This window comes from Leiobunum rupestre, chromosome 4 (assembly GCF_980474605.1).
Source record: "Leiobunum rupestre chromosome 4, qqLeiRupe1.1.hap1, whole genome shotgun sequence".
Taxonomy (NCBI): Eukaryota; Metazoa; Arthropoda; class Arachnida; order Opiliones; family Sclerosomatidae; genus Leiobunum; species Leiobunum rupestre.
Window position 1 is genome coordinate 9,031,118 of NC_143387.1, and position 24,634 is coordinate 9,055,751.

General features: G+C 34.1%; 1 protein-coding gene across 3 annotated transcripts in view; it reads right to left on the reverse strand.

The window, feature by feature from the left end:
• Nucleotides 1-18,364: 18,364 nt before the first annotated feature.
• LOC149946013 (ATP-binding cassette sub-family C member 1-like) overlaps nucleotides 18,365-24,634 on the reverse strand; it is a 40,589-nt gene continuing 34,319 nt past the window's right edge. For all 3 annotated transcript variants that reach the window (XM_090172095.1, XM_090172096.1, XM_090172094.1), the window contains 3 exons: nucleotides 20,083-20,408; nucleotides 19,061-19,255; nucleotides 18,365-18,906 (listed from right to left, as the gene is read on the reverse strand). In XM_090172095.1, the coding sequence (XP_090028221.1) occupies nucleotides 18,786-18,906; nucleotides 19,061-19,255; nucleotides 20,083-20,408 (642 nt within the window). In that variant the 3' untranslated portion in view covers nucleotides 18,365-18,785. The remainder of the gene's footprint in view (nucleotides 18,907-19,060; nucleotides 19,256-20,082; nucleotides 20,409-24,634) is intronic.

Genomic DNA, 24,634 nt, shown 5'->3' on the forward strand with positions numbered 1-24,634 from the left:
TACACCTTACGAATTTCCAAAGGATAACTTCGGAAAATATTCGTAAGAAAATATACCTTACGAATTTCCAAGGGAAAACGTCGGAAAATATTCGTAAGAAAATATACCTTACGAATTTCCAAGGGAAAACGTCGGAAAATATTCGTAAGAAAATATACCTTACGAATTTCCAAAGGATAACGTCGGAAAATATTCGTAAGAAAATATACCTTACGAATTTCCAAAGGATAACGTCGGAAAATATTCGTAAGAAAATATACCTTATGAATTTCCAAAGGATAACGTCGGAAAATATTCGTAAGAAAATATACCTTACGAATTTCCAAGGGAAAACGTCGGAAAATATTCGTAAGAAAATATACCTTACGAATTTCCAAGGAAAAACGTCGGAAAATATTCTTAAGAAAATATACCTTACGAATTTCCAAGGAAGAACGACGGAAAATATTCGTAAGAAAATATACCTTACGAATTTCCAAAGGATAAGTTCGGAAAATATTCGTAGGAAAATATATCTTACGAATTTCCAAGGGAAAACGTCGGAAAATATTCGAAAAAAATATACCTTACGAATTTCCAAAGGATAACTTCGGAAAATATTCGTAAGAAAATATACCTTACGAATTTCCAAGGGAAAACGTCGGAAAATATTCGTAAGAAAATATACCTTACGAATTTCCAAAGGATAACGTCGGAAAATATTCGTAGGAAAATATATCTTACGAATTTCCAAGGGAAAACGTCGGAAAATATTCGTAAGAAAATATATCTTACGAATTTCCAAGGGAAAACGTCTTACAATATTCGTAAGAAAATATACCTTACGAATTTCCAAGGGAAAACGTCTTAAAATATTCGTAAGGAAATATACCTGAAGAATTTCTAAGGAAACGCTGTAGGGAAAAAATCTTAAGAGATTATCCTTTTTAATAGTTAAAGAGTTTCTTAAGGCATCAATGGTAAAACGTCCGTTAAGGATTTACTCCCAACAACACCTTACAATTCCCAAGAATATTCCGAACAATCCCTTAGAATGTTTTTACCTCTCCGAGGGGACAAAGTCCCCTAAGAGGCTAAGAGGGTTTATACAATCACCGTGTCTGTGTGTCTGCCTGTCTGGGTGTCTGTCATGCAATTTCTCGAAATCTCTGCGTTCGCATGTAGTTTCTCGTAGGGTTGGCAAAACCACCGTGTGACGGTGAGCGTTAAAGGTTTAATTTGCGGTTGGGTTTGTTTGGTGTTTTTTCGTTAACGTTCACTGTCGCGACGGTTTTAACTCAGTTTGATTAGGCATTTCGTTATTGTAATGTTTACGTGTAGGGTGTGAATGTTGAGTTCGTGTTATGACGGTTGTGGGTGTTAAGTTGGTTTAGTTTGTGTTATGCAAATGGTGGATGTTGAGCTTGTTGTGTTTGTACGGGCGTTTTCTCTCCAACTTCTTCTTAATGACTTTGTGACGGACCGAGTGCTGATTGTTATGAAACCTCTCAACGTCCAATGGCAGGGTTTCCACCAATTGTACACGGTACTCGTCTTAGTGTCAATATTCGATTTATTGGCACCGGCCGGGAATCGAACCCGGGTCTGCCTCGTGCAAGAGATTTACTCTAACCACTCAGCCACCAACGCTTGTTACGTTATGGTGTTTTTCTAAAAAACAGCTTTGGCGAATGCCCTTTACAAAGTTATAATGTTAGGTACTATCTATAGTTTATTCTACATCATTTTGAATATATATAAATTAAATTAATCTTATATTTAATGAAATATATATAAATTAAATTAATCTTATATTTAATGAAATATATATAAATTAAATTAATCTTATATTTAATGAAATATTTATAAATTATATTAATCTTATATTTAATGAAATATTTATAAATTATATTAATCTTATATTTAATGAAATATTTATAAATTATATTAATCTTATATTTAATTAAATATTTATAAATTATATTAATCTCATATTTAATTAAATATTTATAAATGATATTATTCTTATATTTAATTAAATATTAATAAATTATATTAATCTTATATTTAATTAAATATTAATAAATTATATTAATATTATATTAAATTAAATATTTATAAATTATAATTCATCCTATATTTAATTAAATATTTATAAATTATATTCATCTTATATTTAATTAAATATTTATAAATTATATTCATCTTATATTTTATTAAATAATTAATTGTTACCACGCGGATAGTTCACCGCCGAGCCATTGACTTCCTTAGGGAAGTAAAGGAACCATTATGATAAGACGGGTTTTTTTACTAAACGGATGAATACAATATCTGTGGATATTTTTTATTGAACTTTTTTTTATTCTTGTGAACTTGTTTGCGTATGAAATTTTTAAGGTCAAATCTTTTTTAGCGCAGTCAGCAGAGATAAGAGGGTTAAAGGGTAAAACCTGTGGGTGATCCACTTGGTTATTTTTTGTTATTTATTTACGGGTTTTATAATCGTCTTAAATATAGTTGCAATACAGCGAAGGCGTTTATTTAACGTTTATTGAAATTCGAGCTTGCGTTTAGTCAAGTGGCTCTCTGTGCTTTGTTGATGGTAAGGTTTTTGCTTCTTGTTAATACATTTGGTGTAGATATTTGGATATCTACGATTCCTAATACAGTCATTGGTTTCCTGGGGATATTGGAAATTGAACGGCATTGGTATTTTTCATGCGGTATGTGTCACAACGTCAACTGGAAGTCTACGAGTCGTCCACTACCAGATGTCGAAAATAGCTTTTCTACGGTATCTTCATCAAGGGCAAGTGTTGAAATAAAATGAGCGTTAAAGGTGTGGCTATAGTATTTGGTAAGCGAGAAAAATACAAATACCCACTGTAGAAATATTTCTTTCATTAAAATTTGCTTCGTCTTATATTCAACTGATAAACTTGTACTGTAAAAACGGTTTAATTCAATTGTGCATTGTTATAGTATACGTCTAACTCACTGTTCTAACTACTTAATTTATAATATTCTGAATAAATTAAAATTGGTCGTTTCGTCTCAATTATTTTAATTATAATTAAAATTTTATACCGGGTGGGATAGAACTGGGATAACATTTATAGCAAATAACTCTGAATTGCGGAGATAAATCTTGAAATTTCATCTCAAGAAATTAATACCACTTGGGACAATTCTTCCGAGGAGAGGTATATTTTGGTTTGCCAACTTGTTGTAAGGGTACTCATAAAAATTAGAAATTATCTATCAACCATGTAAATTTTACCCACATCACATCTTTGTTGTGGTTGCAATGCTGCCAGTCCAAATGCGCGACGCTGAGTTAACAATTTTAAAAACGGTTTTATTTATTTTCAACTAATTATTTTAACAAAAAATGGAATATAAGTAGAAATCAGAAATCTAGAACAATTATGCAGATGAATTCACAATTGTTTCAGTATTAACGATTTTATGTGGACAGTCTCCCTTTAAAAATAGCGCCTTTAAATCGATGACTGACGACCAACGCCATCTCTTGACCACTTTATGAAGCTACACAAACGTTTACAATAATTAATGCAAACACTTTTGTAGTCTCAGGTCACATTAAACATTTAATACAAGAAAACGCTCTAGTGATAAAATTGGGATGTTCTTTAAAATATTGAAGTAAATTTGAACGGTGGTGAAATATTTGGAGTTGAAGGTTATATAGTCGAATTAATAGTTTAAAGGGAATATAACCTCACGTATTTGGTGTGGAACACCAACGTTTGCAGCTCTGGCAGTTCTTGCCTTTGGCTTTAAAAATGTTTGGCGCCACTGTACAGGGAAATTTAAAAAATGAAGGGGTCTTCCATAAAGATTGCTTTGAAGGTTATATTCCCTTTAATAACCAGTTAGTGAAGGCTTTATCTCCCGAATGGGCCCACCCATACAGGCCTTCTGACACACCCTCAACTGGCATAATTAATATCAATAACGAACTGACGCTAAAGTTTGTTGTCATATCAAGAGTAAAATATGCATACGCAAATTTCTAAAGTCTACATTATTAATGAAGTTGAAAAACATTTCGCGACAAATCTTAAGCTAAAATAGTTCAGGGACTGTCAACGTTCTAACATTCTTGTAAAATGTATTTGAAATTCGTCTGCAAAAGTTAGAGCTGTTTTACATTTAAAACTTCATTTTTAATTTCTTTAAACAAACCAGAGTATAACATGTAAATAACGATAATGTAAATATGGCTATTTTATTGCCCGACTTTTAAGGTTGATATCGTTCTGTTTAAAGTAGTTATTTTTATTATTAGAACGAAGTACATTTTTGAGTTGAACATCTTCAAGTTCGAAATGACCATTTTGAAGGTCAATATAGCTTTTTACTAAATATAGCCAATTAGGCACCCCTTATCGTGTGATGCCCTCCAGATTGTGCAGTTCTGTTGGGGAAAGGGGGAAAATAAGGAGGTTTCCCCCTGATTTGACGTCAGTCGTTCGCGGGTTTAAGGAAACGTGGAATTCCATGACCCTTTATCCGAAAAAAGTTATTTCGGTTATTATCGCTGATCTAACGACAATTAAACCAATATTCAACGATTTAATAGTATTTAATTATTTCATATTTTAAGGGGGAAGACTACCGTGGCCATTGTCTACTTTCGCGCTATTTCAAGCTGAACTCTTTTAATTTTGTATTTTAACTTATAAAATTAATATTTAAGTGTAGAACAGCCTCTTGTTTAGTGACTAAAATAATTTTGACAATTTTAAATTTATAAGTAATTAAGTTATTACGTTTTAATTCGGAGCTAAACAAGTTGGGCAAGCGCCCAAACTACCGTTAGTTAGGACCTTATATCTCGTTAATTATTAAAATTAGAATTATCAAAATTATTTTCAGCACTAGAGGAAGGTTTAGCCTAATAATAAAAATATAATTCAATTACGTAATTGATAAAACAGAAACGTTCAGCTTAAACGAAAAAGAGGCTTTTACTGTATTCTTCCACCTTAATATACATTATTTGAATTACATTTTATATCAATTCAACGCCACACGAAAAAAGTCTACAAAAAGTGAACCTCTGTTTCTTAGACAATAATTTGGGTTGTCCTAGGATTGATAACCTTTTTTGCATGAGTAATTTTATTGTAATTTGGGTCTTGAAAATATTATATTTGATAGACCAACACCGAATTAATTAATGGCCAAAGTTACGGTATTCGAAATGTTCTTTAAAATATATATTTAAAATTTTTATAACACAATTGATGAACTTGCATAAGCTTGAAACCTCTAATGGCGAAATTTGTAAGCTCTAGCGTATAGGAATTTCTTCCCAAATACGTAGCACGTAGGGGCTCGCGCTCATTGAAAATAAAAATAAAATGTGCCGGAGCTGTTAACTATCGCGAAGCGCGTGCCGAAGACTTGACGCATTTTATCGGATTTTTCTGTTATAATATAAGTTGCCGAGGCTTAAGTACTTGCTCCTTTTTTCCTGTGGATTTCAGTGATAAATGATAGTTTACCTAGCCAAAATAGTATTATCTTATATCCCAAACCTTTTTGAAACCGAAAGGCTATTAATTTTAATTTATAAACCATATTTAATTACCTTAAGTACATTGAAAAAATTCTTAACGTTATGGTAAATCAACACCGCCTTTAAGAAATTAATCTTCGCTCGAGCTTACAAATTTCTCTACTAGGGGTCTCAAGGCTAAACAAGTTTGTCAATTATTTAATTTAACACTAAAAGATCGTCTATAAAAGTAAGCCAACATTTTAATTATTTAAGGAACTTAATATTAAAAGTTTCTGGTTTAAAATTTAAAATCATTTTCATTAAAACAGAAACTTCAGTTAGTAAACATCTGACTACTCTAAACATGGCATAGCTGGGAAGTACTACTGGGCAGCACTGAAATCTGGCGCCATCTGTATGTTGATTTTGAATTGTGATACGTAATATAAATATTATGGCATAGTCACCCAGCAACAATAACTATGCCCAATCAGCATTCAGTGCAGTGGCGAATATTTTACTGGAAATTATATTTCGAAATAAAATGTAGCTTCTCTCTCTTAGTCTTACATTTAGAAAAAAACCTTGTATAAACTAGTTATGATATATCGGTTACCGCGGCTAAATTACCAATACCGATATTTTCCAATTTTTCTTGATTTTTTAAATAGATAATCTCAATAAAGAAATATATATATATATATATATATATGATGTACTTAAAAAAAAAACAAAACAAAAATACCTTTCTAATTTTTGTACTAAAAACGGGTCTGTTTGTCTTATGACAAAATACAGTTTGTATGTTTGACTATTAACTTCTTTGCAATAATGTATCACTTAATTTCTGCTATGTTTATGTTTTACTTGTTAATATAAGACGTAATTTTAATTTTAATTTTAATTTTAATTTAATTTTTAATTTTAATTTTCCTAAATTCTTTTCCGTATTTTGACGATTATTTATTCTCAGTGTATTAGCCCGCTGGTGCCTTGTACTGTTTTAATGCACTCAAATAAAAATTCAATTCAATTCAATTAAATATATATTTATTAGTTATACTAATATAAAAGTTAAGACAATCATGAAAAATATATATAACTAATATGAAAGTTACGACAATCATGAAAAAATATATTTAACTAGTATAAAAATTACGACAATCATGAAAAAATATATATAACTAATATAAAAGTTACGACAATCATGAAAAAATATATATAACTAATATAAAAGTTAAGACAATCATGAAAAAATATATATAACTAATATAAAAGTTAAGACAATCATGAAAAAATATATATAACTAGTATAAAAGTTACGACAATCATGAAAAAATATATATAACTAGTATAAAAGTTACGACAATCATGAAAAAAAATATATAACTAGTATAAAAGTTACGACAATCACGAAAAAATGTATAACTAATATAAAAGTTAAGACAATTAGGAAAAAACTTGACTGTAATTATAAAAACGTATAGTAAATCGAAATGAATACTAACGCACTTCACCTTTATGGTAAAATAAAAACGAAAGTGATCTGATAAACGTATTCGTTTAAAAAGCCTTCCTGTTTCAAATAAAGAATTAACGTGATTTTTATGTCTCATGAATAATAAAAGAACGCGCGTGACGGTGGGTCAATATGATCAGGGATAAGTTTGATGGATGCGATCTCGGCAACGCCATAAATTTCAATATATGATAGAAAGGCGAAGAATTAAGGGCGATGTATCTCTATATCCGAGGCTGGCGCGTCTGTCCATAACACGGGATTCCGTTCGAACAGCACCACCTCCCGTCGAAAGCCAGCATCGATTCGCCGCTGGAAGCTCATAAATCTTTATTAAGGTGCCCGCTACTTGAAAGCCGTCTTTTACGGCTGAAAAATACAAATTTTAGTAATGGAGAGACGACTTCTGATATCATTCGGCTTTGACGTCATTCTTTCGCGGGTCCCGCTGCACCATCGCGGAAGGCCGAAAGACGAAATAAGATTTAGTCCGAAGATAAAGCGAAAGAAAAGGGAAGGTTCACGCGAGGCGGGTAGGCCATAATTTACAATTACTCCCCTTCGGTGTCCCAAAAAAAAAGAGAAGGGAAAGGGCCCTCTTTGTCCTCTTAACCAGCTTTCCGAGATAAGTTAAACCTTTTTACCAGAGACCTAATCCCGCGTTTTATTAACTTTCCTTTTTATTTCCAAAGTAACGAATAAGTCCGCTTTTTCATTTACAGGACGTTTTCATTTACTTTCCGCACTACAAAACAAAATACCAAGTAAAAATTATTGGCGCTAACATAAATTTCCAGATAACTGCTTGTGGTGTATAAATATACTTGAAATATGTCGAAAAATGTGCCAGATTTTGGGACGCAAGCGCGTGTACTATTCGAGACAGAATGAAAAACTGGCAAGTATTGGTATGATTTAATTTATTCGTCATCAGAGAGTCAAAGCAAAGAGGAATGAAACGTTTCATTTTAGAATTAAATTCTTAAAACATTTTATATGAATTTATAGACCGTTTTTTAGTTTGTCGATTACAAAAAAACGAAATCAAAATAAATAAATTAGAATAAAGAATTAACTTGAAATAAAGTAGTTTTCAACGATTGACTGTACACTATTTTTTTATTTGTAGGAACGTTTGAGAAGGGCGGCGTACTCGCCAAACATGCCGAAACATGTAACGTAAACTTTTAATATTTTTGTTTTTAAAAATAAAGTGTTCTATAGTGTACAGTCAATCGTTGACAATTACTTTATTTCAAGTTAATTATAATTACACTAGTCAGAGTTATACAATTTCAATAGAATAAAGAATATTGTAAATACTTTAAATCGAGACGGTGAATAATGATGTATATTATATTATAAATTTGTCACCAATTTTCTCTTAACCAAAAATAAGAGATAAAAATCTTTTATACATGAAAATATATATATATATCATTGGTTACCGAAACAAAGTAACTCTCCCAAAGTACAATTTAATTCATTTTTACTAGAACTTAAGACTAACGAACCAAACAGTTTGCATTTGCGTGCAATCTTAACAAGTTGAAATTTATTCTATAAAATATCTCAGGTGGCAGAAAATAAAATTCTAAATATTTTTCGTACACATTAACTTATAAACTGACTAAATTTAACACACTTTGACCTCAAATACCCGAAGATTCCCCTACAAATACAGGATGTCCACAATACAGGGCTAATAATTTAAAATCTGTTTTGGTTCCGAATTCGATATTTTCAGGTCCATAGCTTACGAAGAGTATAATTTGGTAATGAAAATGCTTCAAGTTCATCTAATGAATTATCTTGAGAACCATTAAGTTTAGTAACTCGAATAAGTGAATAGTTTCCACTTAGAAGCTGATGAATTAGGACATATTTACAACACTATTCGCGTTACGAGGTTTAAATATTCGGGACACATTCCGTTCAGAAAATCACAAAAAAAAATCAATTTGACCTTTAAAATAATCGGTATCTTCCCTTTGCGCCGAATCCCATTTGACCGAATTCCCATTAGACCGAATTCCGCCAATGTTTTGATGAAATTAGCCCAAAGGCGAGTTTTGTATTTTTCTAATCGACCGACGCAATATTCACAATTGAGCCACCACTTTAAAAAATTTAGTGGAAATAGTGAGGCTTAGGAAAGGAAAGGAAATTGTGGTGGTAGTGGGCAAATGAGTTGACCACTTTAAAAATTGGTTAGGTTGGGTTAAGTTAGAAGAGACCACCTATGGACTGTGAGAAGGATGATAAAATACGCGAAAAAGTAGATAAGTCCATAATTAAAAGGGATAATATAGCTAAATCCTAAACAAAATTTGAAGAAATTAAAAAACTTACTAATAACTCGTACCGATAGGTCTTCGAGCGAATCTCGGATCAAATAGATCTTCGAGTAATAAACTACATAAAAACTAAATAAAATAGCCAGAAATTCCAACGGTAGACCGGTTTCGTCCTATTTGGAACTCATCAGTACCGTGCGGGAAATCTGGCTGGTGACTGTTATATCGAAAAGAGAAACTAAGACTAAACATTAAAAATTTCAAAACGCGTTGCATAGCAACGGAAAGCCGAAAAGGGGGGAGTGTGGTGGAGAATAGTATATACGATAAGTTAAGTTAGAAGAGACCACCTATGGACTGTGAGAAGGATGATAAAATACGCGAAAAGGTAGATTAGTCCATAATTAAAAGGGATAATATATCAAAATCCTAAACAAATTTGAGTTATTACGAGTTATTAGTAGGTTTTTTAATTTCTTCAAATTTGTTTAGGATTTAGATATATTATCCCTTTTAATTATGGACTAATCTACTTTTTCGCGTAAATTTTTATTTACCGTTTATCGTTTACCCTACATTTTAGACTTTTTAGTATCATTAGTTTGAATGTACCTTTTTGTCTTTAAAATACACAATTTTATTTTTCTATCTTTGAAATACACAATTTTATTTTTCTATCTTTGAAATACACATTTTTATTTTGGTATCTTTAAATACACACTTTTATTTTTCTGTCTTTAAAATACACCTTTTTATTTTGGTATGATTAAATACACAATTTTATTTTTCTATCTTTAAAATACACCTTTTAATTTTGGTATCTTTAAAATACACACTTTTATTTTTGTGTCTTTAAAATACACACTTTTATTTTTCTGTCTTTAAAATACACACTTTTATTTTTCTGTCTTTAAAATACACCTTTTAATTTTGGTATCTTTAAAATACGTAAGAAATAACGCCGACTATAGGTGAAATGAGCACGACGTTGAGTGTAACTTTAATAACTTTAAGGGGCAATGACACACCCTTTAGCGTATAAAATAATCTTTTTGAAATCCCCTTAAAAACACCATTTAGTTTCTAAAATGTTTAATTAAAAAAGTAAAATTATTTTTTAAAACCTTTTAACTTAAAATTTTAACTTTATTTTCATCTATATTATTGGTTAAACAAATAATTATAGGCATAATTACCGATTTTATTTATTTTTTACAAATCATTCTTGTATAAATATTCCATTATAAAACCCCATTGTTACGCTTAAGGGTGTAGTGTAAATCCCAGAAAATGTAGTGAAACTCTTTAAACTCTTTCACTACTTCAAGACACTCTTTGCACGCCACTAAAACAACTTTAAACCCCTTCAAATAGACCGCATTTTAAGAGGTTATGACAATAATGTTTGTAAAATATTTCCCTTTAAAACGCATATGTTATGTAAAGTATGGCCGCGCTGTTGACACGTCTCTAAGAAAAAGAATTTTCTTCATTGCCAAAAGGTTTTTTACGTAAATTCGTAAAAGGTAAAAGCTTTTTGGTAGGAAATTCTGAAGACACATCCAACTTTGTTCTCAATACAGCTTAATCTGATTAAGAACGTTCTCCTACAGGCGCGAGGAGAGCGTCTTCAACGTTTCGCATTATTCCGCAAAAGCGGTCAAGGTAGCTGCAAGCGCCAACGCAATCAGCAATCTAATAGGAGCTCGCACTCGTGGGTTAGCGTAATGAGGCGTGACTCTTGTGTCGCTTAACTTCGTTTTAATACTTAGGCAAAGCCTCGCTCTTAAGGCGACGGAATCCGTAAGAGGGCAGCCGTGTTCTTCTCGGGCTCAAATAACCCCCGCGCGATCAATATATTTTCGAGTTTTCCCAGCAGCTAGGGTTTCTCGTAGAGCCGTCTCATCCGTCTCAATGCCGCTTTCTGGCTCCGGACTGACACTTTAGGCGCTTCCATGTCGGCTCCGCTGGTTTCCTAGGAATTGACTAATGAGCAATTAATTCTTCCCGCGCTAGTAAACGATATTCAATTACCGGTAGTTATTAAATTAAAGTTTTCGCTATTGAACTGTTTGCCAAGTTCCGCAACTGATACAAAGCCCAATTCAACGGTTTGGAGTTGACGGGATCTCCCTTGACGGAGTTGCTCGTTTATACGGTTCTAAGGCAATGCTACCGGAGATTATGAAAGGGGTGACATTTAACCTTAAAAACAACCACGGAGCTTCATCAAATGATTAGTAGATGGCGCTACCTGTCCGACGTTGTCTTAACGGCGCCATTTTTAAATAAGATAGCTCGCAGGTACGATTTCCGGACTAACGTACATTGCACGAAAGAAAAATACATGTATCATGTTTATTAAATCGAAAATCAAGCTTTTTCAGCCCAATCGTTAGTGTTTGGTTAGGTCACTGTGTTATTTTATTTTGGAATTTAAGAATAAAAACTAAATAATTGGGGTTCTATAGACTAATTTCTGACATCTTTAACATTTCACTTTAAAACAAGATGGGAAGATCAAATTATACTTTGGAGACCGAAATTAACATTTCAAACTTAAGTTTTATTTATAGAGGATGTAACTACTCGCTTGTGGAAGAATGATTTAAGCAATTAAGTTAAAGAAGAAGTACTTAATGCGATAATAACACCGATATATTTAAGCATAGATGAACATAATTTTTGATCTTCACTGTTTATAAAAGACTGCTTGATATCAAACAAAAACAATTGGAAAATGAACACTTAATGTATATAAATCACTAAGGTAAACCAAAATTTTCCTCTTCGAAAAACATATTCATTTTATATCAAAAATCCTCCGTGATTAACACTTATTTATCTCTTCTTTCAATTTGGTCAGTTGGTGTAGTTAGTCAAACGCTTATCAGAGTTTTTCCAAAAGTGAAAACATTTTTCCAAGTTCTAAAGTTTCCAAGATTCGTCTTTAGAAAACCACAATGGACTGCCTGCGTGCTGAAAACCTGACAATTTCTGATATTTATATAAGCGAGCGATTTCTAAAGCAATAAAGTTGACGTAGCGTAAATCCAGGATATAATGGAAAGAAAAGAAAACTGCGTCAAATATCCGTGTAGAGGGCGGTAAAAGAGTATACGTCGAAATCGCGGCTTATTTTCGGACGGCGGTGCCTTATCGGGAGCCGTTGCTCTTTCGGCCATTTTATCGCCAGTGACGGATGAAAGCTTTTCATCACTTTATTCACAAGTGAACTCCAAAGCAAATATTATTATAGACTGCCAAAAAAGGATATAAACGGTTTATGGCCCCTTCAGTTAAAAGGCGCGGAGTGTTCCCTTCAAACTGCTTCTAAATCATAAAAAAATACATCCTTCCATTTTTTTTATTACTAAAGGCATACGAAAATACATTTTTGCCATAAAAGGTTATTTCTTTAATCGAAGATATTTTTACATAAAATGTAAACATATACTTGAAGTCAATTAGTAAGGAAGTCTATTTGTGGAGCAATGGTGTTGGTAAGTTGTTCTAATGAGGATTCTGCCGACCATTTTCTAGGAAGCATTTTGTAAAGACAAATTCGAAGTAAAACGTTGGCAAGCGTCTCGGAAAAATGAGGTTAGAATTAGCACAAAGCCTTTCTCCCTCAAATTCCACCCCTTCGGTACGCCCCTGAACGTTATATTATTACTAATTGTTTATTTTCAAGATCTGTTACCTATTTGGGGTGTTTCTAAATAGTTTGGCTAACTAAATGGGTTGTTGAAAATGTTCATTTTTCAAAATACAAAATGCAAAATACTTTCTCCATAACTCAATATGCAAATTGTAAAATGCAAAATACTTTCTCCATAACTAAAAATGCAAAATGTAAAATGCAAAATTCTTTCTCCATAACTCAAAATTCAAAATACTTTCTCCATAACTCAAAATGCAAAATACTTTCTCCATAACTCAAAATACAAAATATAAAATGCAAAATACTTTCTCCATAACTCAAAATACAAAATATAAAATGCAAAATACTTTCTCCATAACTCAAAATGCAAAAATGTAAAATACAAAATACCTTCTCCATAACTTAAAATGCAAAATGTAAAATGCAAATACTTTCTCCATAATTGAAAATGCAAAATGTAAAATGCAAAATGCTTTCTTCATAACTTAAAATGGAAAATACTTTCTCCAAAACTCAAAATGCAAAGTACAAAATGCATTTTGAAAATTGGTTGATCTAAATGCAAAATGTAAAATGTAAAATGATTTTTGCAGCTCAAAATAAAAATTCAAAATGCATTTTGAAAATGGTTTTTCAAAATGCAAAATGTTTTAACAAATGTATTATCTTAACTTTTAATTTTTTATATTTTATAATTAATAACTAATTAATTATTATTATTAATTAGTAATTAATAATAATTACGTAGATATTTCAAAAGCATACTCGCAGCCAGCATGGGAAATAAATCGGTGGTACAGTACGAATATTCGTCTGCTTCTGAGTAAGTGGGGGTCCAAGGGATAAATATTAGAGGAACTTTCTTTACAAGACCTGTGATGATAGTACCAGAGAAAACCATTTTGAAAAAGTTTTTCCACATATCAAACCCACAAAATGCAAAAAACTTTTTCTAACTCAAAATGCATTTTGTAGAAGAAATTTTCAGAACTATACTCAAAGTAATTTTCGGAAACATTGCCAACACGGAATTTTTGTTTAATATTTCAGATGAGGAGCCGGGTTTGATCCCAGCTTGTGACACTGGGTGAAAACTCGGAACAACTCCTTCTGCGTTGTGTTTGCAAGTTCTCTCCCCACTGGTTTAATGGGTTTTTCCCCCGAGTTCTTCGGTTTCCCCTTCCATTAAAACTTGTGGAGGTTAACGGTAATAGTGAGTGTAGGGAGCTGTTGGCTCGGTCACGTGGCATGCAGGGCTTGTCACCACCCTCCTACGCATTGTAACCCGGCCACCTGAATTTATGGCTTCAAAAGTCGCTTGATGACTTAGGCCAAAGGTGGTGCCAAGGGTATTAGCCTAGCTGATTATTATGTGGTAAAAACAGTTTTATCATAAAAATATTTAAATTATTTTAAAGTGAGCAGAATAATGATAAATTCATGAATCCACAAAAACCAAGCTAGACGTGATAGCAATTAAGATTTTATTTATTTGTCGAAGTTAAGTGCTGATAAAATAATTATTTTCTAGCCTTTTTGAAGTTTTTGGCATTTTCGAGAGCTATCACGGAGATAGTGATGCATCCAACTTTATGCAATAACGTTTAAAATAATAATCATTATAATTTTAGTTTCGAAATTACTTTTTACAAACATTTATTGAAAACTAAAGTTGATGATAATGCGATGTTATTTTATTTAAATTGACGAAAATAACAGACGCAGATACACCCATAAAAATTTTTATCATCGAATTTACTTTGTTGAAAAAGGTAATCAATTTGGGCAAAATCGTGTGCAAAGTGACCAAGGCCACACCGATTTTCGACTTATTCTGTCATTGGCTAATTTGCACATGAAATTAAATGTTCCAATTTGAACATTAAACAGGTCAATTAGAACATATCACAGACTAACCTTTAATAAAATTGTTCTAACTATGAAAATTAATCAGGTCACCTTGGGGCATATATAACCGGTCAACGTTAAATATTTAAATCTTCCCGAGAACCAGGTCAATTAGTTCACCTGGGATTGCGAAGTTCGGTATTAACCCGAACCAGTTTCATCATGATAGTGTAGCAAATTTGTCTGTGATCTGATAATGAGGATTCACTTGATACATGTCAATCAGAAATTAGAGCTTTGACATTTTCTGTACACCGTGTATACGAGTAACAAAAGTCGGTTCATTGTTCCTATTGAGAATATGAAGTTTAGTACTAACCACGTATTCCATTAGTTTGTCACCACGGTCATTGCAGTCACTGCTGCCCCAGATGATACGATGAGCATTCACCTCACAACCGATGAGTTTTTTTCCCGACCGCTCACAATGGTTGACCAATTTGGTCACCTCCTGTGATGGTGGGACGGAAATAAGGGGATGCCAGTGTGATTTCCTCATTCCCGTCAATATATGAGGATATGATTTTAACCACGGCGATGTCCCTAGAGTGATGTCCTTGCATACCAATACAAAAGCTCTAGGCGAAACAGTATTATAGTAATAATAGACATTACCTGCACTGTTAAGGCCAAAGATTTTCCCATTGGCAATACAAGGTTCTTGAATAAGAGCAACATCAATTTGCTCCTTAGCAAGCCTTCGACAGTGTGCAGCGGAGGCTGCCTTACAGTGGTGGAGATTTATCTGTACCCCCTTAATGCTCATAGCGACGGGCCTAGTTTGGAGATTGACCGGTGTTATCGCCCTCCCCAGCGGTGAGTGTGGAGATGACACCACTCCCACTGGTTAGATCGGCTGCACCAATCTCCCACATTTGTGCTCCATCTGATTGAGCCTTCTTATCCTGGACCTATTCAAGGTCCGATAAGCTGAATACTTTGAGTTCCTCAGTCAGCGTGTCCTCTTCCGAGTTATCGCTTAATAGAGGCCCTAAGTCATCTCCTGAAACTACCGATTCGTTAGACTTGGGTACAATTTCAGGTGTGTGATTAACCACACCCTCTGCAATACTTACAGCATTGGATTGGTTTGGATTATTGAGTATTTTAAAAATACCCCTGTCCAAACCTGTCTCGGCGACAAATCCTGCCTCCTTGATGGCGTTGAACGACTCCCCATTAATTTGGAAAATCCAACGGATGGAATTCGGTTCCTCGGCCTTTCCAAGAACCTACCAACAGTAAGTGTTTAACGCCCCGTTGAAAGTTGGAAGACGCCTTAGAAGGACTTTAGGGTTCTTCGTCCAAACTTCCCTTGTGCGGTCATATAAGGATTTGGCAGGTCACTGTTTTTTTTTACAAACAGCCTCGTTCCCTGAAGAACCTGTTCGTATAGGTTGAAGTCCTGGCGTAACCATTTATCTTCTAAGTCGTCCTTACACAGGTAAATTAAGGCATCCCAACTCAGCTGAAAATTTCAGAATCGAGGAAGAGGGTTACCCGAGGGTGTCCCGTCTAACCTCTCTAGAATTCCACGCTGAATGGTGCCCATCTCCTCCTCAGTTATGCAGTTCGCGGGATATCCATCATTTATGATAGCTATCTTCGTTGGACCGATAGCTTCACTGAAGGTCAGAGCTCTGGACCTTTTGGCAGACTGCTGTTGAGAGCTTGGATAGTCTTGGTCTGACTCACGTGATCTCTCATTGGAAGTGTAGTTACCCTTTGCAAAGTCTTCTCCCAACTTCTTCAAAGCCCTGCGACGCTCGTTCCTCTTGTGATTACGAGCCTTGGAAGCTTTTGTCTCGCTTCCCTTAGTCTGGGTTTTGTCTTTGGTAGACCCTTGCTCCAAATGCTGGGTACTGCCGGAGGCAGACCCTAGCAATTTGGGCTCGGTGTATTCCGAGACTGACCCGCGACCTAAGCTTGTTGAAGGGAGGGTAGAATCCGGAGATACACCCTTCCCCAGGTTAGAGCCGGGTACTGTCAGAGACAGACCCCTGCCCAATGGTTTTTGATTTTTGTTGATTTTGTTGTTAGAATTCATGAAGATCCCACGACTAAGGAGGAGGGGATCGTTAACGATACCGTATTTTTACTTCGCCAGTACCACTCAGCCCTCAGCACGAAACCTCACACCTTAGCTTAAGGAAGAAGCAGAGCATTGATTGGCCATCGTAGGGAGTTGCCTCCCCACCTGTTACTCCCTTCCACCACGAAGAGGTTCAAGTTTGCAGTTTACGGAAGGGTTTTCATACTAAAAGACCGACTACCGTTTTGGCTGCTAATATAAATATTAGTTGCTGAACCTTAAATACTCTTTATTTCTTAGTCTAAGCTAGGTTGGAATCTCGTAGTATAGTTCAAGGGGCAGTTAGGTTTAAAGTTATCTCCTCATTGGTTAAAGGGGTTGTTTGGCGAGTTCTTCCGTTAACTTTTTCTTTAAACGGTAAAATGTGTAGGAAGCTCGCGTGGTCAAGACCCTCGTGCGAAATTTGACCAGTCCACCTATCAAAATTATATCAATCTGTATCTATATATTTCGTTGAAAGAAGGTAGCAATGAAGATGATCACGTCGGCCCCTGGTGGCGAAATATGATTTAAATAGGACGAAATAACGTTTTTCATAAGATAATTCATAAGAAAAACTTTATTCTAACGTTAAAATAATTAGTTTTATTTTTATATATAAATGAACAGATAATAAATTAATACCTTTGGAAGTCGTAGTATACTTATTTGTCTTATATAAAAAATGTGCTATATAAGAAACAAAAACACTGAAACATTCCAAGTGAAAATTAATGTTTTATTTCCCATCGTCCGCAAAAGATCAAACATGGAAGTAGAAATGTTGCCCTTTCGTTTTAGCAAAGCACAGTATTGAAATGATACTCTTCTGATGTTTTGGCAATGTTTGTTGCTTTCACGAGAAAAAATGCATAAAATTTACGATATAATTTTTCAATATACAATGTGTAACTCCAAACTAGTGTAAGAGTTATGCGAAGGAATTAAAAACTCAACGATTCAAAGTACACTATAAAGCAAATTTATTGTTAAAATATTTTAAACATTAAAAAAGTTCAACTAAAAAAAAAGGCGCGACATGTTTCGGCTTGTGGCGAGTACGCCGCCGTTTTCAAACGCAGTTAGAAGTCTAATGACACCGGTTACGTGGAGTTCAAACGAAGAAAGAATCCAGGGTAAATACATTATTAAGCGCGATACAAAAGTTGTGGGAGGGAAACATTAAAATGCAAATCTACTGGTTTGGGGTTACAAAGTATTTTTTTTTTAGTTGAACTATTTTAATGTTTAAAATATTTTAACAATAAATTTGCTTTATAGTGTACTTTGAATCGTTGAGTTTTTAATTCCTTCGCATAACTTCTCAATATTTACAAATTTTACTTCATTTTAAAATTCCATTGTTTATACGAACATTGAATGAGGAACAAAGTTTATATTTACGCGTTTCACTTTATTTAAGTTAGACGAGAAACATCTTAATTAATCTGATATGGGGCAAATTTAAACAACACGAAACCGAAAAAAAAAAACAATCTTTGGAGTCCATAGACTAAACTTAACCGTAGTTCACTTAAATTAAATTAAATAACCCTATTAAATACTTTAAATAAAAACGCAATTAAACATTTTGGGAAGGGCTTATCCCTAATAAATTTTATTTTTACTTGGCCATTTAATACTTTTCTTTCTCTCATAGAGCCCGCCTAGCATTTCGGCCGCTAAGATTTATAATCAGTGTAAAATACTCAATTGGATGTTGTGTACCGTTCTTTATTTGTTGGTCTTATGTGCGATGAAATCTAAGAGTGTAAATCGAGGTGAAGTAAGATGTATAAATGATCAAAATGAGGTCACAATTCCTTTATAAGATTGGCACTTTTGGCAAGACTATAGAACATTGAATCTTCTCTTTCTAGCAAAGTATTTGGGGCATCGAATTCCGCAACGGTTCCATGATCAAGCACTAACACCCTGCAAAAGATTATGAAACAACCTTCATTTTATGGGAAATATAAGGTAAAATTATTAGTTGAATTTAACTGCAAGGCCCAATAATAAACAAAACGTTTGAATTAAAGGTAAGCGACATGTCAAGGTTATTTCTATATAATAAAAATAATCTGACCTGTCATAGTCCATGATAGTGTTTAGTCTGTGGGCAATTGTCAAAACTGTGGCATTAGCAAACTCTTGGCGTATGGTGTTTTGAATCAGTTCGTCTGTTTCCAGGTCCACAGAAGCGGTTGCTTCGTCCAAGACGAGAATTGTGGTGTTTCGCAACAATGCTCGGGCCAAGCAAACCAATTGGCGTTGACCCACACTATCACATAGACATAAAATTTTAACAACATGTATTTTAATATGCCCTAGAACATAATAAATTATCAACAGCACACCGTTGGTAATTTCAATTATATACATTTTTAGGTAAAGAGCAATTTAATTTACGAATCACTGATTAATGCAAAAGATGGATAAAAGGAAAGAAATAGATTTCGGTTTTATTCAGTTCTTAATCTAAATGCATTTGTATCTTTAATTTATGAAAATAAATTTGGCTTTATATTAACAGTTAGAAATAATGCAATTAAATTTTAACGAAGGAAACGCATGAACGTTTAAATAAAATTTTAATTTAAAGCTAACATTACAAATTAAATTTATATTACGGCAAAAAAAATAGCAAAACTGTCGGGGATATTTCATAGGAAGCGGATTAATCAATAGTTAAATGTAATTTTACTTACGAATAGTTTTAAAACCAAACAAAATGTATAAAACTATCGATGGTGAGTAGTTAAATTACGATATGATATACAATTGGTGTTTCAATTGGTTGAAAGCAAAGTTGAAAAAATACTTTCGAGTGGGTATAAGTATTTTATTAAAATAAGATGGGGATTTCGTGTTTGAGATATAATATTTCATTTTCATTTTTAAATTAAAAGCGAAGACAGTTAGAAAATATAAGGTGTGAAACTATAAATTCTTGGGTCATGATAGTTTAAATTTAATTTATTTCTTTTTTTGTGTCACATTCAGTTGAAACTTAAGTTCTCAGTTCGCAATGTTTTCTTTTAAGGTAAACTAAATCGTACCCCATCAATTAGTTTTGCAATAGCACGGCAGATACGCATTTTAACAAACCTAAGATTATTTCCCCCTTCAGTGATCTCGTGAGATAGTCCTTTTTCCAGTGACTTGATGAATGTCTTCAAATGCGAGTGCTCCAGAGCAGACCAGATGTCTTGGTCCGAGTATTTGTTGAAAGGATCCAGATTCAGTCGCAGTGGGCCGGAGAAGAGAACGGGGTCCTGAGGAATGATGGTCAGTCTGGAGCGGAGGTCGTACAGGCCCATTTTGCCGATGTCCACGTCATCGATCAGGATTTGACCAGACGAGAGTTCGATTAGTCTGAACAATGCCATAGTAATCGAGGTTTTACCGGCTCCAGTGCGACCAACAACTCCGACCTATAATAAACAAAATGCATGATGACAGTTCATAAGCTTTGTTCCTCATTTGGTATATGTTGCTTTAAAGAGGGTCATAAACTTGCGGTCGTTGAAGACTTACAAACGTAATTTTTTGCTTTTTACCCCCCTCCCCCACTGAATATAATCTACTCCGTTTTTGACTGTATTGGTTTCTGATAAAATTCTAAATTTCTGTTAACCTTCCCAAAAGTGAGACAAATAATGATTTTTTTTTCAAATTGGAGTCGTTCTTGTATTTCGTAGAATTTCGATTGATAATTCTGATTCTCCATAATAATGTTTATCACTGACTAACACTCAACCTTTGTAAATGAGCATCGTTATTTTTTTGCTCCTGAGATGAATTTTACATGTTATAATCTGAGAAGTGGAAAATTTGACTACTTTTCGAAATACGGTTAACCTTACAAGCTTGTAGCGTCTTCGTCTGTTATTATAAGATGTCGGAATAGTATAAGACGCTACGTGAATTTCGGGAGAGCTGTTCCGACTTTAACTCAAATGACCGACTGAAAAATCATTTGAATTCCCTGTACTATTATGACTATATTAACTAAAAACGCATCTGTTGAGAACAAACAGGTATTTAATAACACTTTTCGGTTATTGCAAACGGAGCTCCACTTTTCGGGAACTTACAAACTCTAATTATATTTCAAATCACGCGTCTGACGCCGTTAATTTCCTTCAATATATATTACATTGGTTATAGGTCTATATTCTGTTATACATATATACGCGAATACTATTTGATATAAATATACATGTGTTAAAATTATATATTTTTTTCTATACCAACAGTTTTTGCTCTTTTTACATAATAAATTTTGACAGCGTTACATTTTTAAAATCAATAATACCAATAAAACTAATTATACTATTTAATGCGCGATAATTCTCAACACAGCTCTCTCTTTCCTACAACCTATTTGCTTTTCCACTATTATCACGAATTCAAAAATCTACTGGGTCGGAATATACGCGTTTTACATCTCCAGAACCGATTGTTAATTACTTTATTTCTTGATTTTCCGTAGCAGTAACGTTATTGTGTCAAATGTTCCAGACATTTAGTATTCTGCATAATTTTATGGGCCGTTTAGACATATAATATATTTAATTTATAAATAAATTAAAATGAACCTTAAAGACTGATTAACAATAATTTTGGATTTATCAACATAAATGATTAAGAAATGTGTCGTTTTTGAGAATAAGACTTGATATTTTAACCTTGGGAAATGCGGAACACCATGAATAATCATCAAACACATATTAAAGATTGTTTAGTCAATAATTCTTTATACTTCATAATTATAAATGGACTGTCAGCGTTTCCTAACGTTGAACGTTTTTTTCCATCAAGCTGTTATGTGTTCCGCGCGATTAGGTTGTACGTCAGGTGGTTTTTTTTTCGCCTGTTCTGGGTTTTTTGAGCAGGTTAAAAAGTGTAGCCCTATGACGTCATTTTACTTCAAATCTGTCTTGACGAAAAAAACGAGTTGGAGTAAGAAGGGAGTAGTTAAAGGTTAAAGGTTATTTACAAGAAGCTTGCCTCATGTGAAGAGGTCTAAACCCGTCATGTTTTCGTTTAAGCAGACGACAAAGCTAAATTAATCCCTCTACACCTCCTTTCGAGGAGGAGTAAAAAGTGTAACCTTAGAGCTCTGGAGCAAGCGAACAAAATTCGGGACAGGGTAAATCTTACCCCGAGAACAGGCGAATAAAATGTTTTAGGGTAAAACGTTTACCCTTTTTGTCCTCGGACAAGCGAAAAAAAAACCACCTATTAACTGAACGTTTAATGCAAGGTCTCAAAACTTCCAAGTCCTTAAAGTATTCAAATGATGTTTAGTTATAGACAAACGCGCGGTATCATTACTATGTTCATATAGGAAAGGATGACAATACTAGATCTCTCAACGCAAACAACAATAAGTATGTTTTGTAACACCTCTCGTCGTTATTAAGTAAATGAGAATAATCTGGGGATTAAGAAACAATGGGTTAATAAAATAACATGTCGTGTAAGTTGAAGCTAAAATTTTAAAATCCAGCTTTAACCATGCCGCTGATGGTCGGGCAATGACGACATTAAATAATTCTAGCTTGACAAACTCTTGAGCCAGTAACAAATGATTAGTATTGTAATATCCTCAGTATAATGAGATTATAATTTATAATATCCATGATCGGGTGACAATTTATCTCACTAGAAACACTACAGATAGTATAAACAATATGAGAACCAGATGCCGTTTCCTTGTAACGTTATTCGAAGGAGATATTGTTCAAAACGAGCGCCACATTGTCAGTACTAATAGGCACTCAGTCACAAAAACAGATTTATGGAAAATGAAGTGTACTGGGTCTGAACCTAAGTACTCTCAGTTAATATAAATTTTGAAAATGAGCACATTGCAACTGCCATGAAGCATTAGAGCTATCCGATAAAGTCCGATAAAAATTTTAATACACCTTACTAGACGGACTCCTGGGTCCCAGACAATATACAGGGTGTTTTGAATTGCTCTGACTGGGCATTTTTATCAGAAACTGCAAGAGATACAGTTGCGAAATTTTCAGGGTATTATTTCTAGTGTGGGATCGCTTTAAATCCTTAATTTCAGAAAAATCGTAAATAATTTCGGGTTTTTGTAAAAAATATATTTTTTCACCGGTAGGTGCTAGAAAAAACGTTTCAATGATAAAGTTGTAGAGTGCTGTCGAAAATGTTCAAAGAAATTGGTTTCATTGGAAAAGAACACTTTCACGAAGATATGAGCTGATGAAAAAAAAACAAGCGTCCATAGGGGCCAATAGCCTTTCACATTTTTGTTCGCAAATGAAAGAAATCACGTTTAAAGATTAAATTACTTTAAAAAAGTACATGTAATTTACCAAAACGCCAATTTAGGCCTACAGTAGGCCTAAAAAAGTATCAGTAGGCCAACTACGCACAGAGGTCAAGTTTTCAATTAGTACTTAATGTGAAATCTTTTGGTTTTCAACCATTCTCTAACGTTTATTGAGTCTAATCAACATGCCACTGAATTATTCTCGTGATCAGCGTGCTTTTATGGTCGACTTATTTTATGGTGAAGCCAATCGTAAAGCCAATCCAGATAGAAGACCATGCCACAACACCGTTCTTGGAGCTGTTCGTGATTTTCAGACTTACGAAAACGTCAATTTCGTGGACCAGGTCGTCAAAACATCAACATGAAAGACACCGTTCTAGCCTATTTTGTTGCGTATCCTCGAGCAAGCGTCGGAAGTGCAAGCGACTATCTCGGGTTATCGACGAATTACGTGTGGACCACTCTTCACAATCACAACTTCCATCCGTATCGAGCGAGCCTCCACCAAGATCTGCACGAAGGAGATGTGGAACGTAGATTTGATTTCAGCAACTGGCTAATAACAATGTCTGATGAAAATCCAAATTTCATCAATCAAATGCTGGTGACTGACGAGTGTTCCTTTGGGAGAGATGGGCCTTTCAACCATCAAAACACCCACATGTGGTGTGACGAAAATCCTCACTTGGGTTTTCCTCACCACCATCATCAACAACAACTCCGACTGAATGTTTGGGCGGGTTTGCTCGGGGATCGAGTTATTGATCCATTTTTCCTCCCATCTCGTCTTAATGGACAACGCTACTTGGCGTTTTTGCAGAACGAAATAGCATACGCTTTAGAAGATATTCCGCTGGAAGCTTACAGACAGATGTGGTACCAACATGACGGCGCACCACCCCACGTACCTAGATGTGTAGTAGATGCATCTTAACAAGGAGTTCCCTCAGCGTTAATTTGGCAGGAACGGTCATGTTCGATGGCCTGCGAGGTCTCCGGACCTAACTCCTAAGCACAAGTTTACGTGATGCCCGTTAAGAACATCGAAGATTTGCGTCACCGAATTACTGTAGCCTTCGAACTTGTCACTCCTGATATGATCAGACGCTCGTTTCTAAACATGCTTCATCGTGCCCAAACATGTATCGCGGCAAACGGAGGTATCATAGAACATCACTTGTAAAATTCTTATGTTTATTCGAATAAAATGTTCAATTAAATCTTTCAGAGATTTCTTTCATTTACGTACAAAAATGCGAAGGCTATTGGCCCCTATGGACAGATTGTTATTTTCGTCAGCTCATATCTTCGTGAAGAAGTGTTCTTTTCCAATGAAACCAA